At 37.4% G+C, this 21,841-nt stretch overlaps 1 protein-coding gene across 1 annotated transcript in view; it reads right to left on the bottom strand.

The window, feature by feature from the left end:
- The window catches only part of ITSN2 (intersectin 2), a 111,845-nt gene that overhangs the window by 59,100 nt on the left and 30,904 nt on the right, over positions 1–21,841 (bottom strand). The window contains exons 14-17 of the mRNA XM_039238333.1: positions 20,029–20,168; positions 7,436–7,572; positions 4,275–4,417; positions 3,172–3,269 (exon numbers count right to left, since the gene is read on the bottom strand). Of these exons, the coding sequence (XP_039094264.1) occupies positions 3,172–3,269; positions 4,275–4,417; positions 7,436–7,572; positions 20,029–20,168 (518 nt within the window). The remainder of the gene's footprint in view (positions 1–3,171; positions 3,270–4,274; positions 4,418–7,435; positions 7,573–20,028; positions 20,169–21,841) is intronic.

The following is a 21,841-nucleotide window of genomic DNA, read 5'->3' as shown; positions in this document are numbered from 1 at the left end:
ATCACAGCTATGTAATAACTATATAATGGTGTTCTAAAACATAACAAAAGGAACCACTGATAAAATATCTTGTAAATCTAGTTTAAGGCTAAGTTTAAAATAGCTAAGCCACAGCACTAAAAATGAAGAAAACAATAGACCTCAAGGAATTATTCAACATAAAGCAGAATGCTCAACAATATACCTAATTTAAATGCTGGTCTCAAGGCAAGGATCACTGACAGGTATGAATACTGGCATTCAAACACTAGCTTCCTTCTTTACCTACAAACTTTTTCTTTAAACTTTCTACCTTTTCAAGAAAAGGTCCATTCATTTAATCTTTAAAATCAGACCAAGTGTGCTTTTGTAACGGGTTAATTTTAATAAATTTCTTATCTATAATTTATGGCCCTAATTTTTAGCTGTCAATTTATACACAAAGTTAAACTAAAAATTTTACATAAGTTCTCACAGGTTTATGGAAACTATTGTCTCAAAAACAGCATTAACATATAAGAATGCTAGTAAAACAGGCTGTCATGGAAAATGCTGTCAGGACTCAGTGGAATTTCTAATCTTTTTCACTTTCAATCAAATCTCTTCTGCCACCCTCATCCATTAAGTTGATTAGATCTTGCCTCCTATCTTACCAAGAATAGGGAAGCCATCAGAGCTGAGCTCACTTTCGAATTCAGCAAAATGTATTTATAGTTCCATCTATCCTTTCCTTCAACCCTCTAATCAAAAAGGAAGGGTAATCTAGTCCTCCCACTACTCTCTCCTCCTATGCTCTAGATCCCAAGCCCTCCAGCCTTATTGAGAATAATCTTCATCTGTATTCACTGGTCAGAACAGAGAGGCCTGCCAGGGAGCTGTGAAGTGCCCTCTCGAGTGTTCTGTATGTTGATCTGAGTGGTAGTTTCACAGATATATACGTGTGTACAAGTTATCTGAGCTGCATACCAATAGTTGTGCACTTTACTAAATCCAGTATTAACCCGTTCCCTCTCTGCAGATCCTACCATTATTTAAACTTGTAACTAAACAAACTTGCTCAAGCCAAGTTAAAAAAAACAAAACAAAAAATGAAACATGGGACAACTTCCTTCAACTCACACTCATTACTTATCGTTTTCTCTGCCTTCCCACTTTCAAAAGCTAAGCTCCTTCAAAGAATTTTATATATTCACTGTCTCCTCTTCCTCCCTTCCAATGTGTTCAGGTCACTGAAATCTGGCCTCTTCCCCCACCACTCTAATCAACTGTTTTCCTCAAGGTTAACAATAGCTGTGACACTGCTAATCTCGTGGTTGTTTTTTTAGTCCTCCCTTATTTCACATGCAGACCACTCTTCTCAAAGTTCCCTGACACTAAACTCTCCTGGCTTTTTCCTAACCCTGGTCGTTTCTTTTTAAGTCTCCTCTTCCTCTAATAATCCATTTTGTGTTCATCTCTCTCAGAGATCACTTTGTCACTCATCCACTACACTCAAGGCAATTACCATCACAACACAATGATGACAAATGTCAGATGGCCTCCTCTGATCTCTGCCTGAGATCTCTCTAAACATCTCTGGATACTCAACTGCTGTCTAGAAATCTGAAAGTCATCCAAAATTAAACTCATTGTAATTCTGACTTACATTCCCTTCTTTTGATCTTCCTCTCTCAGTGAATAACACAGTCATCAACCAAGCTGTCCAAATCAGGTATCTGGTGGTAACTCATGAGTCATTATTTATATCAGTGATTTGGCAGAGAACACAAACACTCAAGAAACTCCAGCTAACTCAATGTTCCTGATGTCACTGCCATCAGACTGGCTTGATAACCACAGGGGAGGTCTGCTCTAAAGCTAGTATCTTTCTACTACCTTTCTTCCTCTACTGCTTTAGAATGTTCTTCTCATCAGAATACCAGCTCATGAAGTGCAGAGACTGTGTCTTGTTTACAATATCCCTAGCACAGTCCTCAACAAACATTTGTTAATGGAATAAATAAAAGATATAGCCAAAAGTATAAGTAGGTTCTCGACCAAACATGTCCAGAGACAGGCTGCTCTCTTCATTCTTAGACACAACTTCATCATCACCCACAGGTGGAGGAGGAACAGGAGGGCCAGCAGGCTGTGGCATTGTCAGAGGTGGCGGTGGTAACAGAAGGAATGTGTAGCTGGGGAATAACCTGAGTGTCTGAACAGAGGTTTCTGGTAAAACCTATGCCAAGTACCACCCAATATTTGCTATATAACTGATAAAATACACCAAACTGGTGACCATGCAGGCTAAAAAGAAAATAGACACTGGCTAGGTATTCAAGGTAATATGACTTTAATTTACTAAAAAGAAAACTGACAGAGAGATGAAAATCCAGGTTAGTATGCTTCAAAGCCTGTATTCTTTCCATTGTATCACAATAGCTGTATCAAATGTTATTCCCTGCATCTTCTCTTACCCATCCGTTTTACATGGTTTGTGCTATATGATAAAGGCCTTTAGTTTCAAGGAACAAGGGATTGCATCTAGTTAGGGCAATAGAGTCTACCTCCTTCAATTCTTTTAATGGTTGCCAGAAAATAACCAGTGCCCCCAAATTTCATTGGTAATTTATTAAAATAACACAATCAGCATGACTTTTTAAAAATGTTTATTTATTTTTGAGACAGAGAGAGAGAGAGAGAGAGAGAGAGAGAGAGTCAGACAGAGACAGCAAAAGTGGGGGATGGGCAGAGAGAGGGAGACACAGAATCCGAAGCAGGTTCCAGGCTCTGAGCTGTCAGCACAGAGGCCGATGCAGGGCTTGAATTCAAGAGCTGTGAGATCATAACCTGAGCTGAAGTCAGACGCCTAACCGACTGATCCACCCAGGCCCATCAGCATCACCTTTTATGCTGTGAAGCAGTATAGGGCAGCGTAAAGAACACTGGATATAGAAATCAAAGACATGTACTTGAGACCTACCCTGGCACTGTCCTGCTGTTACATTTTGTGTAAGTATAAGCTTCCTTACCTAAAATTCAGCAGTAATAATATGCAAATCTGCAGTATGTTGTTGGGACAAATCAGGTAAAGCTTAAGATACACTTTTTAAATGGTAAATCACTACACAAAATTATAGTCATTATTATTAGAGAGAGTAATACATTACATTGTATTAAGCTTCTTCATTAGCAAAAAAGACTGTTTCCTACCTGTATTATATCCCCGGAATTAAAACTCATCTCATCATGGCTTCTGGCTTCAAAGCGATACAATGCTCTATAATTCACCAAAGCAGTAGCTGGCTCACCTAAAGAGAAGATAACTGTCATTATTTGCTACTTTCACATACACACATCTTTGTGATGACTCAATATAAAGAGCTCATAAAATGAAAAAGAAAAAAAATGAACATCAAACAATAAAATGAAAATCCATTTGACACAGGCTTGTTACTATTTAAATATGTTGAATGGCCACAGAATCAATATAAAAGCAAACAAGGATGTTCATCTTTAGGAGTACTAGTAGGAAGCAATGATACAAAGACAGGCCTTGTGGGGGGGCATGAACAAGGATGTAATGGAAGGCAGGCTAGGTACTGCAAAGTGCAGGGCGCTAAGCAGCGAAGTTTGATCTGTGGCAGCCAGGATACCACAGGGAAGAGACAAAAAGAGAGGTCACAAATGAGGGGACTGGCATCAAACAGGGTTCAGTGAAGAAAGAGCTCTAGATGCACTAGTATGGTTCTAAAAGAAAAACAGAAGAGCTCACAAATACACTAGTCTTGATAAGAATAAAACTATTTTACTTTGTTCATTTGCAGAATAAATGCTTTAGCTTGTAGAAATTTCAACACATGTGCCAATAATAAGGATTCAAATATTTGTCCAAAAGAGATACAATAATATTTAAAGTATTTTAGGAATGGACTCTGAGGTGTGCATCAAAAACAAATTTGAGAAAATTTCAGTGTGCAAAGATTTAAAATTTTATTGTTGTTTCATTAAAATCAAGTTTATAGTTAACACCAGTTGACTAAACTATTTACAACTGTTCACTTCAATTATGAAAATGTCAGAGTATGTTAATAGCCAGTGATGACTATCTTTTCTACATGTTGCTTTAAGACTTCTACCCTCAGTTTGTTTTAATAAGTCTACACACTCCTCCAAGTTTAATTGAGAAAAAGGTTTTTTCAGACTCAAAGGTTACATCCGTTTATATATATTTTTTCCTCTCATTAGAATCTTTTTTTCTTGTTGCTTTTGTTGCTCTGTCTCTGAAAAACCGAATCTATCATTTTTATCCTTACCCTTACATTGTTTCTCCTCAGCTTTCCGCTCCTCTTCTTGAACTTTTTCTTGGGCTTTCTCTTCCTGGAGTCGCTTTTGCTTTTCTTCTTCCTCTTTTCTAAGATTTTCTCTCCATAAGTTTTCTTTTCCTTGCTTTGCTTTCCTTTACATAAAAAAAGAGAATTTGGGGCATCTGGGTGGCTCAGTCGGTTAAGGGTCCAACTTTGGCTCAGGTCATGATCTCGCGGTTTGTGAATTCGAGCCCCACATCGGGCTCTGTGCTGACAGCTCAGAGCCTGAAGCCTGCTTCGGATTATGTGTCTCGCTCTCTCTCCCCCACCCCTGCTCGTGCTCCCTTGTGCCTCTCTCTCTCCAGAAAAAAAAAATCATTAAAAAAATAATAAAAAAAGAAAGAATTTGTATGTCTTAAAATTTTTGTTATGCAAAAATATTAGATCTTGTTCCTGACAAACTGTAGAAATAATACATATTTCTTATGCATTTATATGTAATCTTATGAAATTATATATTTATCACATAGTAAAGAGATATTCGTAGGTGGTGTGGAGAAAAAGTGAGGATCATGGATAAAGGGGAGAATTAATTAATTGATGAATCAAGAGAGGATCCTTGGACAAACAGATGAACTGAGGAGTAGGACTGATCATTCCTTCCGGTCAGCCAAGCTCCCAATCCCAAGAAGTGGAACTATTCAGAAAACAAATCGAGAAAGTATATCTAAATGACCTTCCTTTCTCTTCAGATTTTTCACAAGGAATGCATTTCAGCTCTTATTCCCACTATTCCAGCTAATCCCTGTTTTCAGGAGTCAGTTATTGCTGTGGAAACTGGAAATGCTTCTTGGCAGATGACCACATTCTATATTATCACTTTAAAGTCTTTTTCATTATTAGGCAATAGGGCATGTTTCCTCTATAGGTCCATGCTTCCCATGTTTCTATAACATCTGATATGGCTGCAGCTTGTTTCCTAGCTGGGCATGGTGATCTGTTATCAGACATAGCTATTATAGTATTAAAACTTTACCACAGTTCTCCCTTGCACATATTTTTTATGGTCTTACTTAGAGGCAGAACTATCACCACTAAACTTAGCACCTGCTCCAAGCCTCTGTTCACACTATCTGGGGGATGGAGCTTCTGGCTGGGTACATCCTGAGAGTTGGGAGTATTTATGCCCCAAGGTACACATCTTGGCTTAATTCCATGTCTCTTTTGCTATAATTCCTGGAAGATTTGGAAATTCTATATAATTCCCCAAACTGGAGATCCACTTGGTCAGCAACCCTTCTTCCTCATTCCTGACTGTCTTCTACTTCATACTCCTGGTTCATTATCCCATGACTAGCTTCCTCTTGACTCTTTGCAAATCCTACACCCTCTCTCACTCCAAAGAGTGCTTCCTCCAGCACTTTCTATAACTTATATCCAGCTCTCCTTTGAGGGTCATGCTTCTCTGGGGTCCCTTCTTAATTTCAACTACCACTCCTTTTCACAGTTAGTTCCTCTGCAATCTTCTCTGACACTTTTCCACACCTAAGATGACCCAATCTAGCCCTTATTTGAATTCCCAGAGCATTATAAACACCACTATCAGAGTATTTACCACATGTTTCCTGGGATAAAGCAAAGACTAGAGTTAAGAGAATATAAAATTAAATTCTGGAAAACTTTCTTATATATGTGTTAGTGGATGAGAAACTGGTCCAGAGCCAAAAGATAGCACAGAAGCTGTACAAAGGGCAGAGACCATATCTACAATGTCAAAACCTGACTATAACCAACAGCATGGGACAAAGGAGGGAACCTTCTTGGGCAAATGGCCAAGAGGTCAAGTTGTAGTTGTTAAGACCCAGCTCTGGACTGATCCTACATGTGTTTCTGCTGATTTCTTCTCTCTTCCACTGCAGAAGGTGTGAGGAGGATGAGTGACATGAAAATGTGTATTACTAATATGGCTTGTTGACCTGAAAACAATTGTGAGTGGTGATGAAGAGATATTAAGATACTGGCAACGTGTCAGTAGAAAATTCTGACACTATGACTAGCTGTGTAGTTACTGCATAAGGGTCAGTGGCACAGTTAAGTGGCAAATAAAAGCCTTCTTAATTTGAACTTCACGGTCTCTGCTTCTATATTGTTCTAGTGTCTTTTGTTAGCGGTCAAAAAAGAAGAAGTCTTGGAGTTACGAGTATCATAATGATCTGTTCAGCTGTCTCCTACTGTCTCCTACTAGAATTATGAGGAATCGAGGAGCCAGAGGTAAAACCAGAGTCTCCTTCATCATAGCCAACAGCAGGCAGTCATTAAAAATGTGCTGGGAGAAGCTATTCTGAAGCCATTAAAAAGAGAGACCTGCCATATGGTAATGTGTCTTTCTTGTCTCCCTAGTAATATTAGCTCTTTCATAGGCATTACTCGTATACTTCTCTCTGGGGCAAAGGAATGTTGGTTCATCAATATTTGTTAATTATATTGATTTCTGACACTAGAGAACTTGGGGGAGTAAATGAGAAACAAATTAGAAACAGGATCTTACCAAAATCATGCCAAGTCTCTAAATAAATGGTTCTATCAGATTCCACAACTGTCTTACTTCTCCTTGCTAGAAATGGAGGCAACTGACAGATCTCAGTAGTACAAAGAGAAATATGTCAACATAGCATTATACACTCCATCTTATCACTTTGTAAAATTAAGTATTTGTGGTTTTCGTGATCTTTCAGGAAACAGTAATAGATTTACAATGGAGAGATGAAAATGATGAGCGCAAGACATTTATGCTTGGCTCCTCAGCTACATTATCTTTATTTAATTCTCAGTTACCTATGAAGTATACATCAATACTTCTGAGATGGAGAAATTGGGGTTCGAGAGGTAAAGTGACTCCACCAAAGTCATCCAAGTCATTAAATAGCAGATCAAGAAGTCTAATCCAAGTCTGTCTCCAAAGCCCTTATTTTTCACTAATGGAACATAAAACTGATTACTATAAACTCAGTCCCTAAAAGAAGACTGAATTTCTAAAACTGACAATCTAATTAGCATCCTAGAATAATCCTTTTATTTCCCTTAAATTTCCATAGTCAAACTAAAGATAATGGTAACAAAGCTAGAAATCTAATAGCAATACAGTATAATAAATTTATCAGTTATATTACCTTACAGCCTCATCTTCTAGTTTCTTTTTCTGTATTAGCTCTGCCTTTTTTCTTTCAATTTCCTTCAACTTGTCACGTTTGATTTTATAAAGTTGTTCAAGGGCTAACTGCTGTGTATTGTAGCTTTCTCTCAGTTCCTAAGGAGAAAATGAAAACAAGTCAATATGCCATTGATTTAAGTATTTGTCTTATGTGATAATGCGGCACTTTCATTAAGAGACAAAAATCCTAAAGCAAGTTAAACTAAATTAAAAACAGTAAAAGTTTTAAAAATCTCTGGATGATTAAAAAAACACAAATGCAAGTATTTAAGCCTTGTAACTAATATATGTTAAAATCACCTACTTTTGTATTAATTCATTTCTAAGGGATACAGATAAGCCAATTTCATTAAGCCAATTCTTTGACTTGGTACTTTATTTTCAATAAATAGCCAATCCATTAAAAATATGGGGAAGCAATATGCTTACTATTTGAAGAGGAATTCTGTTCAATCATATTTTTTACATATGTAGTTTAACCAAGTTACCCATAACTTATCCAGTAAGTATCTTGAACTAAACACAGAAGCAATTATTGAGTAATTCAGTTAAAACTAAAAATGGGAAGGATAATGTCTACCTAAAACCACTACCAGAGAGAGCCAAAACAGTGAAAAGTATTCAAAACAGAAATTGATAGAAACACTTGTTTATTGAGCATCTAGTTCTACACAGTGCCGCAGAGATATGCAGGGGATCAAATTGAGGGCCCTCAACTCTCAAGTCTGCAGTCTTTGCCTTCAAAGAGCTCACTATCTCAAAGCAGAGAAAAGCGCCTAAATGTGGGATTGAGCTCAGTGCCTTAGCGGAAACCTGTGGGTATCTGTTCAGCATTTTTCCTTATGTCTTCTTCTAAAAGCACCTTTCCCATAGCACCTGCCCCAGCCCTGTTTGATGTGGTTGTGATGAATCTGTCAAATCCAGTGCTCCTTTCACTCTTACTGGGATGCAGTTATGTAATTAGGCCTAACCCATCACAGTAATGACTTGGCCAGAATGACTGGTCCAAAAGACATCTGATCCAAGCTGGGCCAGAATTCTTTCCTGAGATTCAGACAGACTGAAGAGGGGAGAGAGAAGTCTTCCCTTCTTGGAGCTCATTAAACTGGGATAAGCTAAACTTGGAGCTGCCCAACTACAGTGAAGTCATTGGGGTAGAAATGAAAAAAACATGGAAAAGAGAGAAGCAGAGATTGGAGGCAGAAAGAGAGGACTGGGGGGAAGTGAATCTCCAACTGCACTGCTGTATCTTAGAACTGGCCCTGCCCAGTAAGTAGTGACTGACTCAGTGAGCAGTCCAGGTAACTACTCCCGTTCACTTAACTATTTTGAACTTTCTCTTACAGAGAATCTGCAGAATCCTGAACAAGAAAAAAGGCCAGAGTAAGGAAGAGGGAAAAAAGCACAAAACCACCACCCCCAACTAAAACATAAAGTTCTCCAAAGAGATTTCATGGCAAATGTGGGACCTTAAATAAACAGTTCAGCTGACTCTCAAATAACTGGATTTGAACTGTGTCCACCTATACACAGATTTTTAAAAAATAAATACGGCTTTTTTCTCTTATGATTTTCTTAGTAACGTTTTTTTCTCTAGGTTAATTTTAAGAATATAGAATAATATACATATAACACATAAAATCTGGGTTATTCAATGTTTATGTTATAGGTAAGAGGTCTGGTTAATAGTAGGCTATTAGTAGTTAACTTCTGGGGAAGTCAAAAAGTTGTATGCAGATTTTCAACTATATTGGGTGTTGGTGCTCAATTGCGTGTTGCTTAATGGTTAACTATGTTTGGTAGAATGTTTTGGTAAAAAATGTTTTGGGCTATCTACACACACACAATAACAAAACTCCAAACCAAAAAATAATCTTCCAAAACAACTCCAAAAACCCAAACTCAATTTCTTTCCAGAAGTAAAATATTTTGTAGGTGAACCTTTTAACTTGACTGAAGGACTGAAGCAATAGATATGATGATCTGAGTACAACATGGTGCCTGAAGACTATGTCCAAAATGTCTGAGATCAAGACTTGCAGCTGAAGCCAATAACAACACAAATACTGCATTCAGAGCAAAGTTTCCACAAATCTCAGCTTCTATAGTTCTCTTGGTTGCACCTTTCTCTAAATTCTAGTGAAATACATAAGAATATTACTGTCTATGGAGAAGCAGTTTGGTTTAGCGGTAAGGACTCTGGGAACATAGGTCTGAATCAGGCTCTGTCAGTGGTGAGCTGAGTAACCTTAGGAAAGTTACTTTGCAGTTTCCTCATCTGTAAAATGTAACTGTAGTACATGCCTCACAACATTGTTGTGAAGATTAAATGGGTTAATACACATAAAGTGCTTACAACTGCACAGGGCACATGGTAAGTTAATAATTTTAGCTATTATTATTGGCTGAGATCCTAAAGAAGGGGAGTTTAAAAGGAGAGTAAAGAGGAGCCAAATTAGTGTCTGATCTTCTCACTTAGCAATAACCACGGCTCAGATAAATCTCCTTGACTACGATTCTGCCACTGTGCAAAACTAATGTCTGATCTTCTTATGGCTGCAAGGTTAGCCCTCCAACTTGTCCTGTAAGACACGGCTCGAAGTCTTTATTAGCTCCATTCCTCCAGTGTCTGAGTGCATGAGCTTCCCTTGCTCCCCAGGGCGTCCGGTGTCCCTCTATCAGAGTCAGTGTCTCCTGATCATATGGTTGCCACTGGAGTCAGTTTCTTGACAACAGGACTGTCTTTCATCAAAGTTATCCCCACCCAAGAGGGACTGGGATAGTGTGGATATTTAATTACTATTTACTGGATGAACGAGAATGCATAAGTAACAGTCTATACATACTGATAATATCTGAAGAGCACTACAAGGCTTGCCAGAAACTTCTTCCACCTGACCGCAGTGATCTTAGCAATTTCTATCACTAGACTCACTCTCTCGGATCAAGTCTCTGCTTCCAGGAGGCCCTGGTTAAATGTATCAGTTAACTCAGAACAAGTGAACTAATCGAGTAACTATGGACAGAACTACTGCAGTCCTAATAGAATGACAGATCTTCTTTTTCAGTTTGAGGAAGTTCTATTCTTAATTTGCTAGTAAGTTTTTCATATTTTAATCATGAATGGATGTTAAATTTTATCAATGCCTTTTCTGCATCTAATGAGAAATATATACCATTTTTTCCCCTTTAATCTGTTTATGTGGCAGATTACACATTTTTGTATGTCAAACCATCTTTGCATGACTACGGTAAATCCAATTTTTTGGTCACTATGGATTATCCTTTTATAAATTCTGCATTCATCTTTTTAATATTGTTTAGAACTTTTACCTCTATGTTAAACTGGCCCGTAATTATACTTTCTCATAATGTTATCAGGTTTTGATATGTTTCATATCAAAGTTGGGATATATTCCCACATTTTCTGTATTTTGAAAGAGTTGTGTAAGACTAAATTTACTTATTCCTTCAGTAAAAGCTCTGGGCCTGGATTCTCTTTTAGGGAAGATTTCAAATTATAGACTTAAGATATTTTATGATGATAGAACTAACCAGATACTTCATATTTTGAGTCAGTTTTGGTTAAGTTGTAATTTGTTCATCTATGTTTTTATATTTATGTGCAGAAATCTGTCATAGTATCCTCTTCTTTTAATGTCTGAAGCATATTTAATTGTATATCCTTTTCACTCCTAACGAATAATTTTCATTATTTCCACTTTGTTTTAAAATCAGTCTTGCCAAAGGTTTCATTTTATTAATCTTTAAAAGACTCAAACATTGGTTTTCTTTATTCTCTGTATTAGATGTCTGTCTTTTCTCCCATTAATTTCATTCTACTTTTTTGGCTTTATTATGCTGGTCTTTTTAGCTTCTCAAGTTGAATGCTTAGCTTAGAAATTTTCATCTTTTTTCTCCCAATATAACCATTTAAGGTCAAATGCTAACTATTTTGGCTGAAATTCTGCTCTTACACTTACTGGCTGTATGACCTTGGGCACCTTCTGAGTCTTAACTTACTCTTAGGTGAAATGTGGAGAGTAATAGTACTTACCTACATCACAGGATTAATATAGGGATTAATAATATAAGTAAGACTTAAAATGGTGTCAGTCCCGAGAAAGCTCTTAATAAAACCTAGCTAATATTAACATATCTTCATTTTTGAATTAGAAAATAGCTATTGATTCTTGGTATGCCATATGAGTAACCTGCTCATTTACATTATCCTCCATCCCTCTCCATTTCTCCATCTACCCCTGGTTAATCTACTTAGTACCTTTATAACCTGAAAATATACTTTACTATTTCATTTATCAAACATCTGACATGTTGCCATTCTAAATTTTTCTCTGCCTTTTTATTTTGAAAACTTTCAAACATACAGAAAATTCAATTAAGTTGCAGACACTGATGCCTTCACTCCAGATAGTTCACATTATTCTACATAACTATAATGCCAACGCCAGTACCAAACTAAAGAAATTTAACACAGCCATAAAATATCACTTAATATGGAGTTTCTATTAAAAAAAAAAAAGGTCCCCACTAGTGTAAGTACTGTCCTCAATAATAGTTTTCTGATCCATGATCCAATCAAGGGATCATTTTGCTGTCATGATCCTTCAGGTTTGGCTCATGAAGTGCCCTTCAGTCATGGTTCTTTGGTTTCCTTAAATCTGGAAACTTTCCTCCATCTTTTATGAGACTTACATTTTTAGAGTCAATTTGGGCATGTCTAGTTATTTCCTTACACTTAGATAAAATATTTTTGGCAAAAACTTAGATAAAATATTTTTGGCAAAAACAGTATAGAAATGATGTTGTTTCTTTCAGTGCAACATATCAGGAGACACAAAACGTTGGTTAGGGTGCCTGGGTGGCTCAGCTGGTAAAGCATCCAACTTTAGCTTGGATCATAATCTCACGGTTCGTGGGTTTGAGTTCCGCATCGGGCTCTGTGCTGACAGCTAGCTCAGAGCCTGGAGCCTGTTTCAGATTCTGTGTCTCTCCCTCTCTCTCTGACCCTCCCCTGCTCACGCTGTCTCTCTCTCTTTCTCTCTCAGAAATAAGTAAAACATCAAAAGAAAAAAAAAACAACCAAAAATGTTGGTCTGCACCATTTTGGTAATGTTATGTTTGACCACCTGGTTAGGATTGGTTTACTTAGTTTTGGGCTTAAGTTTATCTCAAAAGAGCTCAACAAAGCACTCACAAAAATGTTTAAATCCAGCATCTACTGCAACTGTTTTCATTTCTCAGAGTACTTCTTCTATCATCCTGACAGGAGTGAAAGATCTAACTCACTGAACTTTAACCATCAATCCTGAATACCTCCTAAGTGACAGGAAGTATAAAATATAAAATCTTATATTCTGATTTTGCTTAAAGAAAGCATGTGATGTTCTTTCCAAAGGTCAAGACATAAAAGAAATTTAACTGACAAAATACAAGTCAGCTGAATAATGTCATAAAATCAGGACAAGATTTTTATTAGTCATGAAAAAAAATCATAAGGGCGTCTCGTGGTGCAGTCAGTCGGTTAAGCGTCCGACTTCGGCTCAGGTCATGATCTCACAGTTCGTGGGTTTGAGTCCTGCATCGGGCTCTATGCTGACAGCTCAGAGCCTGGGGCCTGTTTCAGGTTCTGTGTTTCCCTCTCTCTCTGCCCCTCCCCTGCTCACACTCTGTCACTCTTACTCTCAAAAATAAACATTAAAATTTTTTTTTTTTAAAGAAAAAAAATGGGGCGCCTGGGTGGCTCAGTTGGTTGATTGTCCAACTTTGGCTCGGGTCATGATCCAACGGTTTGTGGGTTCGAGCCCCGTGTCAGGCTCTGTGCTGGCAGCTAGCTCAGAGCCTGGAGCCTGTTTCAGATTCTGTGTCTCCCTCTCTCTCTGACCCTCCCCTGCTCACGCTGTCTCTTTGTCTCTCTCGGAAATAAATAAAACATTAAAAATTAAAAAAAAAAAAAAAGGAAAAAGAAAAAAATCATGGCAGAATGCAAACTATTTCCTCAAACTTAACATTCCCCATACCCCTTAACATCCCTGTAGCACTTTAAAGTGCTTTTACACATAATACCTACATTTGATCTGGATAGCATTCTCATGAAATAGCTATCATAATGACCATTCCTTTTCAAAAAATTTTTTAAATTAAAAAAATGTTTAACTTTATTTTTGAGAGAGAGTATGCGGGGGGGAGGGGCAGAAAGAGAAGGGGACAGAGGATCCAAAGCAGGCTCTGTGTTGACAGCAGAGAGCGCAATGCAGGGTTCAAACTCACTAACCATGAGATCATGAAGTTGGATGTTCAAGCAACTGAGCCACCCAGGTGGTGACCACTTCTGAGGCTCAGAAGATTAAGCGACTTGTGTAAATTCACATACCAGATTCTATATCTACTTTCACTTAAATTCACTGTCAGATAAATTACTAAAATATCTTTACTAGCTAGGAAACATTTTTAAGATTATATAATTTAAAGGGAATTGAAACAAATAGTATTTCATGCCTGTTCTAAAGGGGTTGACTGATGCAAGAACACAAAAGCAGCATTCTGAACAAGAGGGGGCAACATCAAGTCTTAGTGATGACCATTCAGCAGCCCCAGTGCGCCCCTTCTCTCAGAGCCTGTTAACCAACGAGAGACCACCTGCCTCCACCTGGAATCAGAGAAGCCATGTGGACAGTGCAATCTTAGAAGCACTGTCTAGACTAACTGAGGACTATCAGTACGGCCAGAATGACAAAAGTCCCAATGGTAAGGTTTAGAATAGAGGTCTACGATAAGCCACACTCCTGGTGTTGATAGATTCCATTTTCTCCCCAAGGAATAGTAATATCTCCTCAATCATTATCCCAAGAAAGCAGTGGTCACCTTCCAAGCACTAAAAGTGCTGGGAGATTCAGGATAACCTCTACACTAATAAGAACAACAGAAAGATTTGCATAGCACATAATAGTTTACAAAGCACTTCTGTATATATGCTACCTCATTTAATCGTCCTAAGACTGCAAAGGCGGCAGAGCAGATACTGTCAGCTGTAAATGAAGGTGGCAAAATTTTGAGGTTAAATGACAGTTACACAGCTAGCAAGTGGTATGGATAAGACTAGGACTCATTTCTTCAGATTACGAGGCCAGGACTGTTTTCACTGGAACTCAATGCTAAAGACAAGACAGTGTGTGCATTTCCTTAATGGAATAAGGACCTGTCAAATGCCTCATCTTTGAATCCACTGGTTGTGCTGTGTGCCCTAGTGTGACCGGAGCAAGACAGTAAAAATTACCACTGATCCTGTACATGAACATTACAGGGTCCAGTAGAACATAGCCTCTTCAGAAAAAGAGTTAACAATTTTATACTTGCATTTTACCACAAGTAGGCTAAAGAAGTGATCATTCCAGATGCACTACTGTCTCAAAACCACAGATTAGAACTATCTTCCTCCTACACCACTGAGACCAATTCTGTCCCACCTGTCAACCTACTTGGCCTTCCTTGTTATCCTTTACCACCTAAATTCTCATCTCTAGAATGCTGTTTATCTCTTGAGCTGACCCAACCCCCCACCCTTTCTCTCCTCAAACCCTTGCACTGCCCGGGAACTTCCTGTTTGTGGTCAGAAAGTTCCCCACATATCCACACATCTGCTCTGAGTGGAAACTCTCTTAGCCTTTGCCCTTTTGGCTGACCCCTCAGGACACTGCTTTTCCTGTGTTTCTCTCTGTTTATCACTATGTATCTATTTACATCAGGGGAGGGGAGAACTAAAGTTGTTTTCCTTGCTCTTCACTGTCATTTCCAGACCATTCTCTTCACTCTTACAAACTAATGCTTTTCTGAGGCTTATACCATCTTGCAACACCCCCTCTTCTTCCTCTTTATTGTCATCTCTTGATCACCTGGTCGGATCCTCATTCATTAATCTTCACTACCCCCAAGGGTTTGACATCCACATAGGCTCGATCAAAACCTCAACTCTCCCCTTTACTCCATTTAATCCACCGCATTATTATGCCTTGAATTGTGTCATCATTAGAAACAGAACTACTGATTAAATATCTCATTCTTCAAACACAAGTTCTTATTCTTCAAGCTTTTCTTATACCTGGTGCACCCATTTCAACAGCTTTCCAACCTAAGACTTCCATTCTGCTGACCCCATCACTCTCTCCATTTTCATTAGCAGCACCCACCCCTTCCTCTCCTCATGTCCAGCCCATATTTCAGAGTTCATCTTTACAGTAATTAGTATGTCAAGATCTGCAACTCCCTGTCCCCCTGCCTCGTTGCCATGTCTGTTGAAACCTCAAACCTAGATGAACCTATGAACCTACTTCATTAGCCTTCTTTGTGCTCATCCCAAGCAGCAGAACTTTGGTGGGGAAAAAATTATACGATTCAGTATGCTGCTTTCATTTTTAAAATTTTTATTATTTTTTTTTGATGTTTATTTTTGAGAGAAAGAGACAAAGCATGAACGGGGGAAGGGGTAGAGAGAGAAGGAGACGTATAATCTGAAGCAGGCTCCAGGCTGTCGGCACAGAGCCCGATGTAGGGCTTGAACCCACGAACCATGAGATCATGACCTCAGCCAATGTTGGACGCTTAACTGACTGAGCCACCCATGCACCCCTGGTATGCTGTTTTCAATTTGTATTCATGACCTCCAACTTCAAACAGGCATTCAACATTGCTCAGCACATCTACTATTTTCCTTTACTAAGAGTGCATCCCCTCCCCCCACCAAGATGTCTATTTCAGGCCTATTTCTCTCTCCTGCAACTTTCTACTCTTCCATCCATTCTCATTACCAGCTAATAATCTTGCCTCATTAAACCACCAGATCAGAACTCCCTCATCTTTCCATCTCAAAAATCAATAAAACTTCCTGCATCTGCACCCATCTTATTCTATCTAGTTGGAATTATTCCATGTCCTCAACTACCTAGGGAGATTCTTTCTAATGGTCTAACTTGCTTCTGATTTTAAGTCTTGAAGCTGTCAGCTTCCTACTCTCCTCCAGCAAATTTAGCTGCATTCACACCCATCTTTTCTCCATATGTTAAACTCAAAGTCTTTTTATCTAATCCTTTAATCCAGGCTCTGGATTGCATCTCAATCTGGTTCCCTAGGACGCTACTCTATCAATTACCACCACCTCATATATTCAACCTCAATCTCTCACTCCTTTTTCCCTTTCTCTCCTCCATCTCCTTCAAAGTTTTTTTTTTTTTCATTTAAAAAATAGCCTTTATTTTGCAGAAACAATAGAGTCACAAGTGTTGCGAGAATCTGAGATACACGGTTCTCTGATAAATTTCTTTCTACGTTTTTCCCCCCATAAACATACTACACTAACCCTAAATGCTGCATATTTTCTGAAACATTCAAAACCATTCATTCATTCCACAAGTACTTCTTGCCACCCACTACATTCCATGTACATGTTCCATGTAGGTGGTGGGAATTCAGCAATGAGATATTTGGGTTGAGCCAGGCAATCATCATTAAGACAGATATGGTGCATTACCTAACCAGCTCTGTTTTCTCCATTTCCATTCCTCTGTCCGAACAGAAGCTATCTCTTCCCCATGTAACCATATATCTTACAGAAAGCCTATACTACCTCCAAGAGTGGTTCAAGTTATTTCCCCCTCCAAGCTTTACTGAGATATAGTTGACAAATTAAAATTGCACATGTTTAAGGTATATAATTTGATGTTTCAATATTAGTATATACTGTGAAATGATTACCATAACCAAGTTAATTAACACATCTATCTCACACAGTTATCATTTTCTCTTCTATTTAGCAAATCTCAGGTATACAACAGGATATTGCTAACTATAGTCACCATGCTGTACAACAGATCCCAGAACTTTTCCATCTTGCACAACTGAAAATTTGTAACCTTTGTCTTCAAATCTTTCTTAAACCAAAAAAAAACAAAACAAAACAAACAAACAAACAAAAAAATGGTTTTCTTTTGGCCTCAGGCATTTTTTCCACTCTCCTCCCAGAGCTGTTCATACTCACTTAGCCCTTCCTCAACTTCCATTCATTCCTGATCTGCGCAGGCCAGCTTCTGCTGACTTAACTAAACTGGCACTGTCAGAAGGTCTGTAAAGGTTTCACTGACTATTCAATGGACAGTTTTCAGCACTGTATTAACCGACAGCTTCCTATTGCTTTGCAATGATGACTACAGGTCTCATCCCCTTTTAGTTTCCTAAATTGCCTCTGATGAACATATCAATAAGCAGTGAAAGGCTGGAAGGCAGGAAGCAGAAGGAAGAAAGTAAAAAAAGAACAAGAATAATCTGCTGGCCTGTGGAGAATCAAATGCTAACTGAAATAATCAGAGTTTCGTGTGTGAGTATAGTCCATAAATCATCATCAAACTTTATTTTATAGATGAAGAAACTTAGGCTGAAATTTCTGTGCAACCTATAGCACAAGTTCTAAGACCAGATATTCTGGTCATTCATGCTATAACCATAAAGAAAAGGCTGATACTATCTTTCCAACTTGCCCTACCTTTGCTTAAATAACAAATGAGTTCTACTTATCATGTTCCTGTCCTCACTGTGTGTGAAGACCTATACATATACATGCACCTGCCCTGTTGCCATCTATGATAGAGGGAGTAGAATGAACAAAATCCAGGGTCAGCAAGCGGTAAATACAAAGCACCTTTCTTTAAATTTAATTTAAATTTAAATTGCATTACTTCACAAAGGTTATATTAAAACGGGAATTCATTGAGTATTTGAAATACTCTATGTGCTACAAATGACAAAGTGAACTATTTAATTATGTATACGACTTAAACATTTTTATCTGGAATGCAAGCTTGTCTACACAGGAGGCCTGGTAACTAGACGTAACTAAGGCCACTACTGCACTATTAGTTCTTTCTGACTTTTCTTTATAGCAGCATTAGGAAGCAGCCTGGTATATACAGGATATAACCTTGTTCTAGATTTCAGAAAGTATAACTTTTATTTTAAACACTGATTTTCAGTGACATGGGTAAATGATTTAAACACATATTCCCTTAACTTTCTTTTTTATGGAATCGGTAATCATCCCAGCAGTTACCCCAATGCACGGGGATGTTTTAAGGGAATTTTAAGGGATTCTGAAGTGTCTTGGGGTCCTCATGAGACAGGTTACTCTGGGAAACCCTATGAATTTCTGGCATTAGACTCAAACAGGCAGTTAGACAGCAGAAGGCTATTCAAGCAAGCGGAAAGAAAAAAGGTCTACATTGTGTATGTTATTTCAAACAAAGATACTCAGATAAATGCAAAGAATAGTCCAGTTTTTAAGAAAAGAAAACAGTAAAGTAACTCAAAGAAAAGGAGCTAGGTATTAGAAAATAACCTTAAGTAAGAGGAAGAGGTTGTTGAGACAGCTTAGCAGAGACAAAAGGCACTGCAGAACAGAGTCATCCATATTCCCACACTGTAAGATAAGGCAGATAAAAAGCCAATTAAACTATGTACAAATTTTTTTAAAAATAATGTAGGGAAGATAACTTGGCTGGCTTGTCTGTCCATCAATGACAAATTACTTGGTTTTCTTTAAAATTTTTTCTAAAAATCATATGCTTGTGTAAAAGGTATTAGTAACATTATTCACCTAAAATTCCCTCTCCTTAACTGAAGCCAACATGTTCTCTCTTTTTTCTTTAATATTCACTGTATAGTTGGTGTAATATTATTCTACGTAAGTCAGCAAAAGTCACACATGAAGAGGTTGACAGGTGCCTGTAAAACTATGTAATACTTTAGGCTCTGAAAACTTTATGTTATGTAATACTTTAGGCTCTGAAAACTATGTTCAGTTAGCAAAGAAATAGTGGAGACTATTCCCAAATTGGAATGCTGGGCCATCAGCCTGGTTTTTACCTTTTAATACATCTTTCATAGGTATGGCTTCAGTATACCACTAACACTGCAAAGAATGGTAAGTAAGCATACGATGGATATCTGGGCATCCGCTCTGCCACAGCAGCAGGCAATGAATCATGAACTTACTTTCCATGCAAAGTTCAGAGTGCCAGACTATGCTCTGGATTTCACTGATTACTGCATTACTTCACAAAGGTTAATTAAACCATAACAAAGAAACAAAAAAGAATTTTAGCGTGTTATAAAAGCCTCTATCACCAGAATTATTTTAAGTAGTTTTCCATATCTACCATCTTAGAATTCTGCCTAAGATCATGTTTGCTGAGCTCAGTTTTCTAATACTGGTAAAGGCAATTCTTAAAAATGTATAGATGGCAATAAAAATACTCAAGAATTGGAAACTATGATAAAGGACAGGTTTCGTTACATAACACAATATTTATAGTATCTACAGAGAACACTAAAAGCAATCTTATAATTCTGGTATAGCTCAAATTATACGATAAATTATGAAAATACACTACATATAACAATAATAGCTTTAGTTACTTATTCCACTAAATCAAAACAAGGAAGGTAAGAGGCAGCTAACTACAAATGAATATAATAGAAAATAAATACCTTTAATTGACTGTTAAATGAATCCATTTCAGATAGCTTAGATGCAGTTTCTTTTTCAAGAGCATCTAATTGTTCTTTAAGTCTTTGGCATAATTCTTCCTTTTCCAGTGATTTTTTATGAAGCAAACCAATCCCTAAATCTGAAACATAAACATCAGATAGTTTACATTTGGTAGAAATTCTTATGTCACTACTGGTAATTGACTTACTGTCACAATGTATCTAAGTCATTAGATACATGGCAGTGATGTATGCCGATTACATCTTAGTAACACTGGATAAAAAAGACACAAATTTAAAATTGCTCCATGGTAGTCTACATTATGGTTGTTTCATAATTTATATAACTACTCCCAGAGTGGTATTAGGTTATTTCCTATTTTCTACTATTCACATAAAAATGCTGCAATAACTATCCTTGTGCATGCACTTTAAAGCACTCATGAAAGTATTTTATATGGTTAGGAGATGAAAAAATTGGCATGTAAAAGGATTTGAACACTTTAAATTTTGACAGAAACTGCCAAACTATCCTTCCAAAAAGGTGCACCAATACAAAATGACACCAAAGTACCTGTTTTTGCATACCGTCATCAACCCTGGATACTCCCAATTCTTTTTCATTTTCTCTAACTGGCCAAAAATGAAACCTGTTATTTTAATTTCTATTTCCTTGGTAACCACTAAAATCAAAGCAACACCAATTTATAGGCTTATTGGTCACCCTCTTGAATTGCCTCACCTCATCCACTGCTTTTTTTCTTCCTATTGGGCTGTCTTAATGCCTAATTTGCAGAGGTTCCAAATTCTTTTTGTACTATACATGTATTTCAAATGTTTTACTGTTTATGCGGTCTTTCATCATAAAAAATTTCACTTTTTTGGGAGTGAGGGGGAGACAGAATCTGAAGCAGGCTCCAGGCTTGAGCTGTCAGCACAGAGCCTGATGCAGGACTCAAACCCACAAACTGATATCATAATCTGAAATTGAATACCTAACTGATTAAGCAACCCAGGCACCCCAACAGTTTACTTTTATAATAATCAAATCTGTAAATATTTTCCTTCATAGCTCTAGGTATTACTTGAAGAAACTTCCCTGACACCAAGATTATAAAAATGTTTTGTTTTTATAACATTTTTAGAGTCATTTTTTTTTAACATTTATCCTCTTATTTTACCTAGAATTTATTTCTGTACATAGAGTGAGTTAAGAGCTTCCCCCCACCCCTCCCTTTCAGATAGGCAACTGCCCCCAGAGCACTAACTGAAATGATGGTGATTACTGAAGGACCATCCTTTACCCACTGGTGTTGAATGTCAATTTTATTGTATCCTAAATGGTTATATATATACAGACCGGTTTCTAGACCCTCTATTCAGTTCCATTATTCTGTTTTCTTACTGATCAAATAATACACTATTTTAGGGACTAGAACTTTCCTAACTTATGTTTTGATATCTGGTAGAGCTAGTTTCTTCCCCCCACCAATGTTATTCTTTTTCAAGTCTTGCCTAATCCTGCATATTTTCTCTTCTGGGTGAATTTCTGAATTATCTTGCCAGGCTTCAATCAAAGAAACCTGAATAGAACTGAATGTATGGACAAAGTAGTAGAAAATTGACATCTTTATAATACTGAGCTAGATCATTCAGGAATATAACATGCACATACTTATCCAAGAATCTTTTATATCAGTAAGATTTTGTAGCTATATATTTCTTTATTCATAATAATGAGAATGCTAATGTAAATGAGATTTTTGATATTTTCTAATTAAATATTTCTGATATATAGTGAAGTTACTGATTT

Source organism: Hyaena hyaena, unplaced genomic scaffold, assembly GCF_003009895.1.
Source record: "Hyaena hyaena isolate Hyena2069 unplaced genomic scaffold, ASM300989v1 scaffold_138, whole genome shotgun sequence".
Lineage (NCBI taxonomy): Eukaryota > Metazoa > Chordata > Mammalia > Carnivora > Hyaenidae > Hyaena > Hyaena hyaena.
The sequence above is the reverse complement of the archived record's forward strand: the minus strand, read 5'-3'. Positions and strand labels throughout refer to the sequence as shown.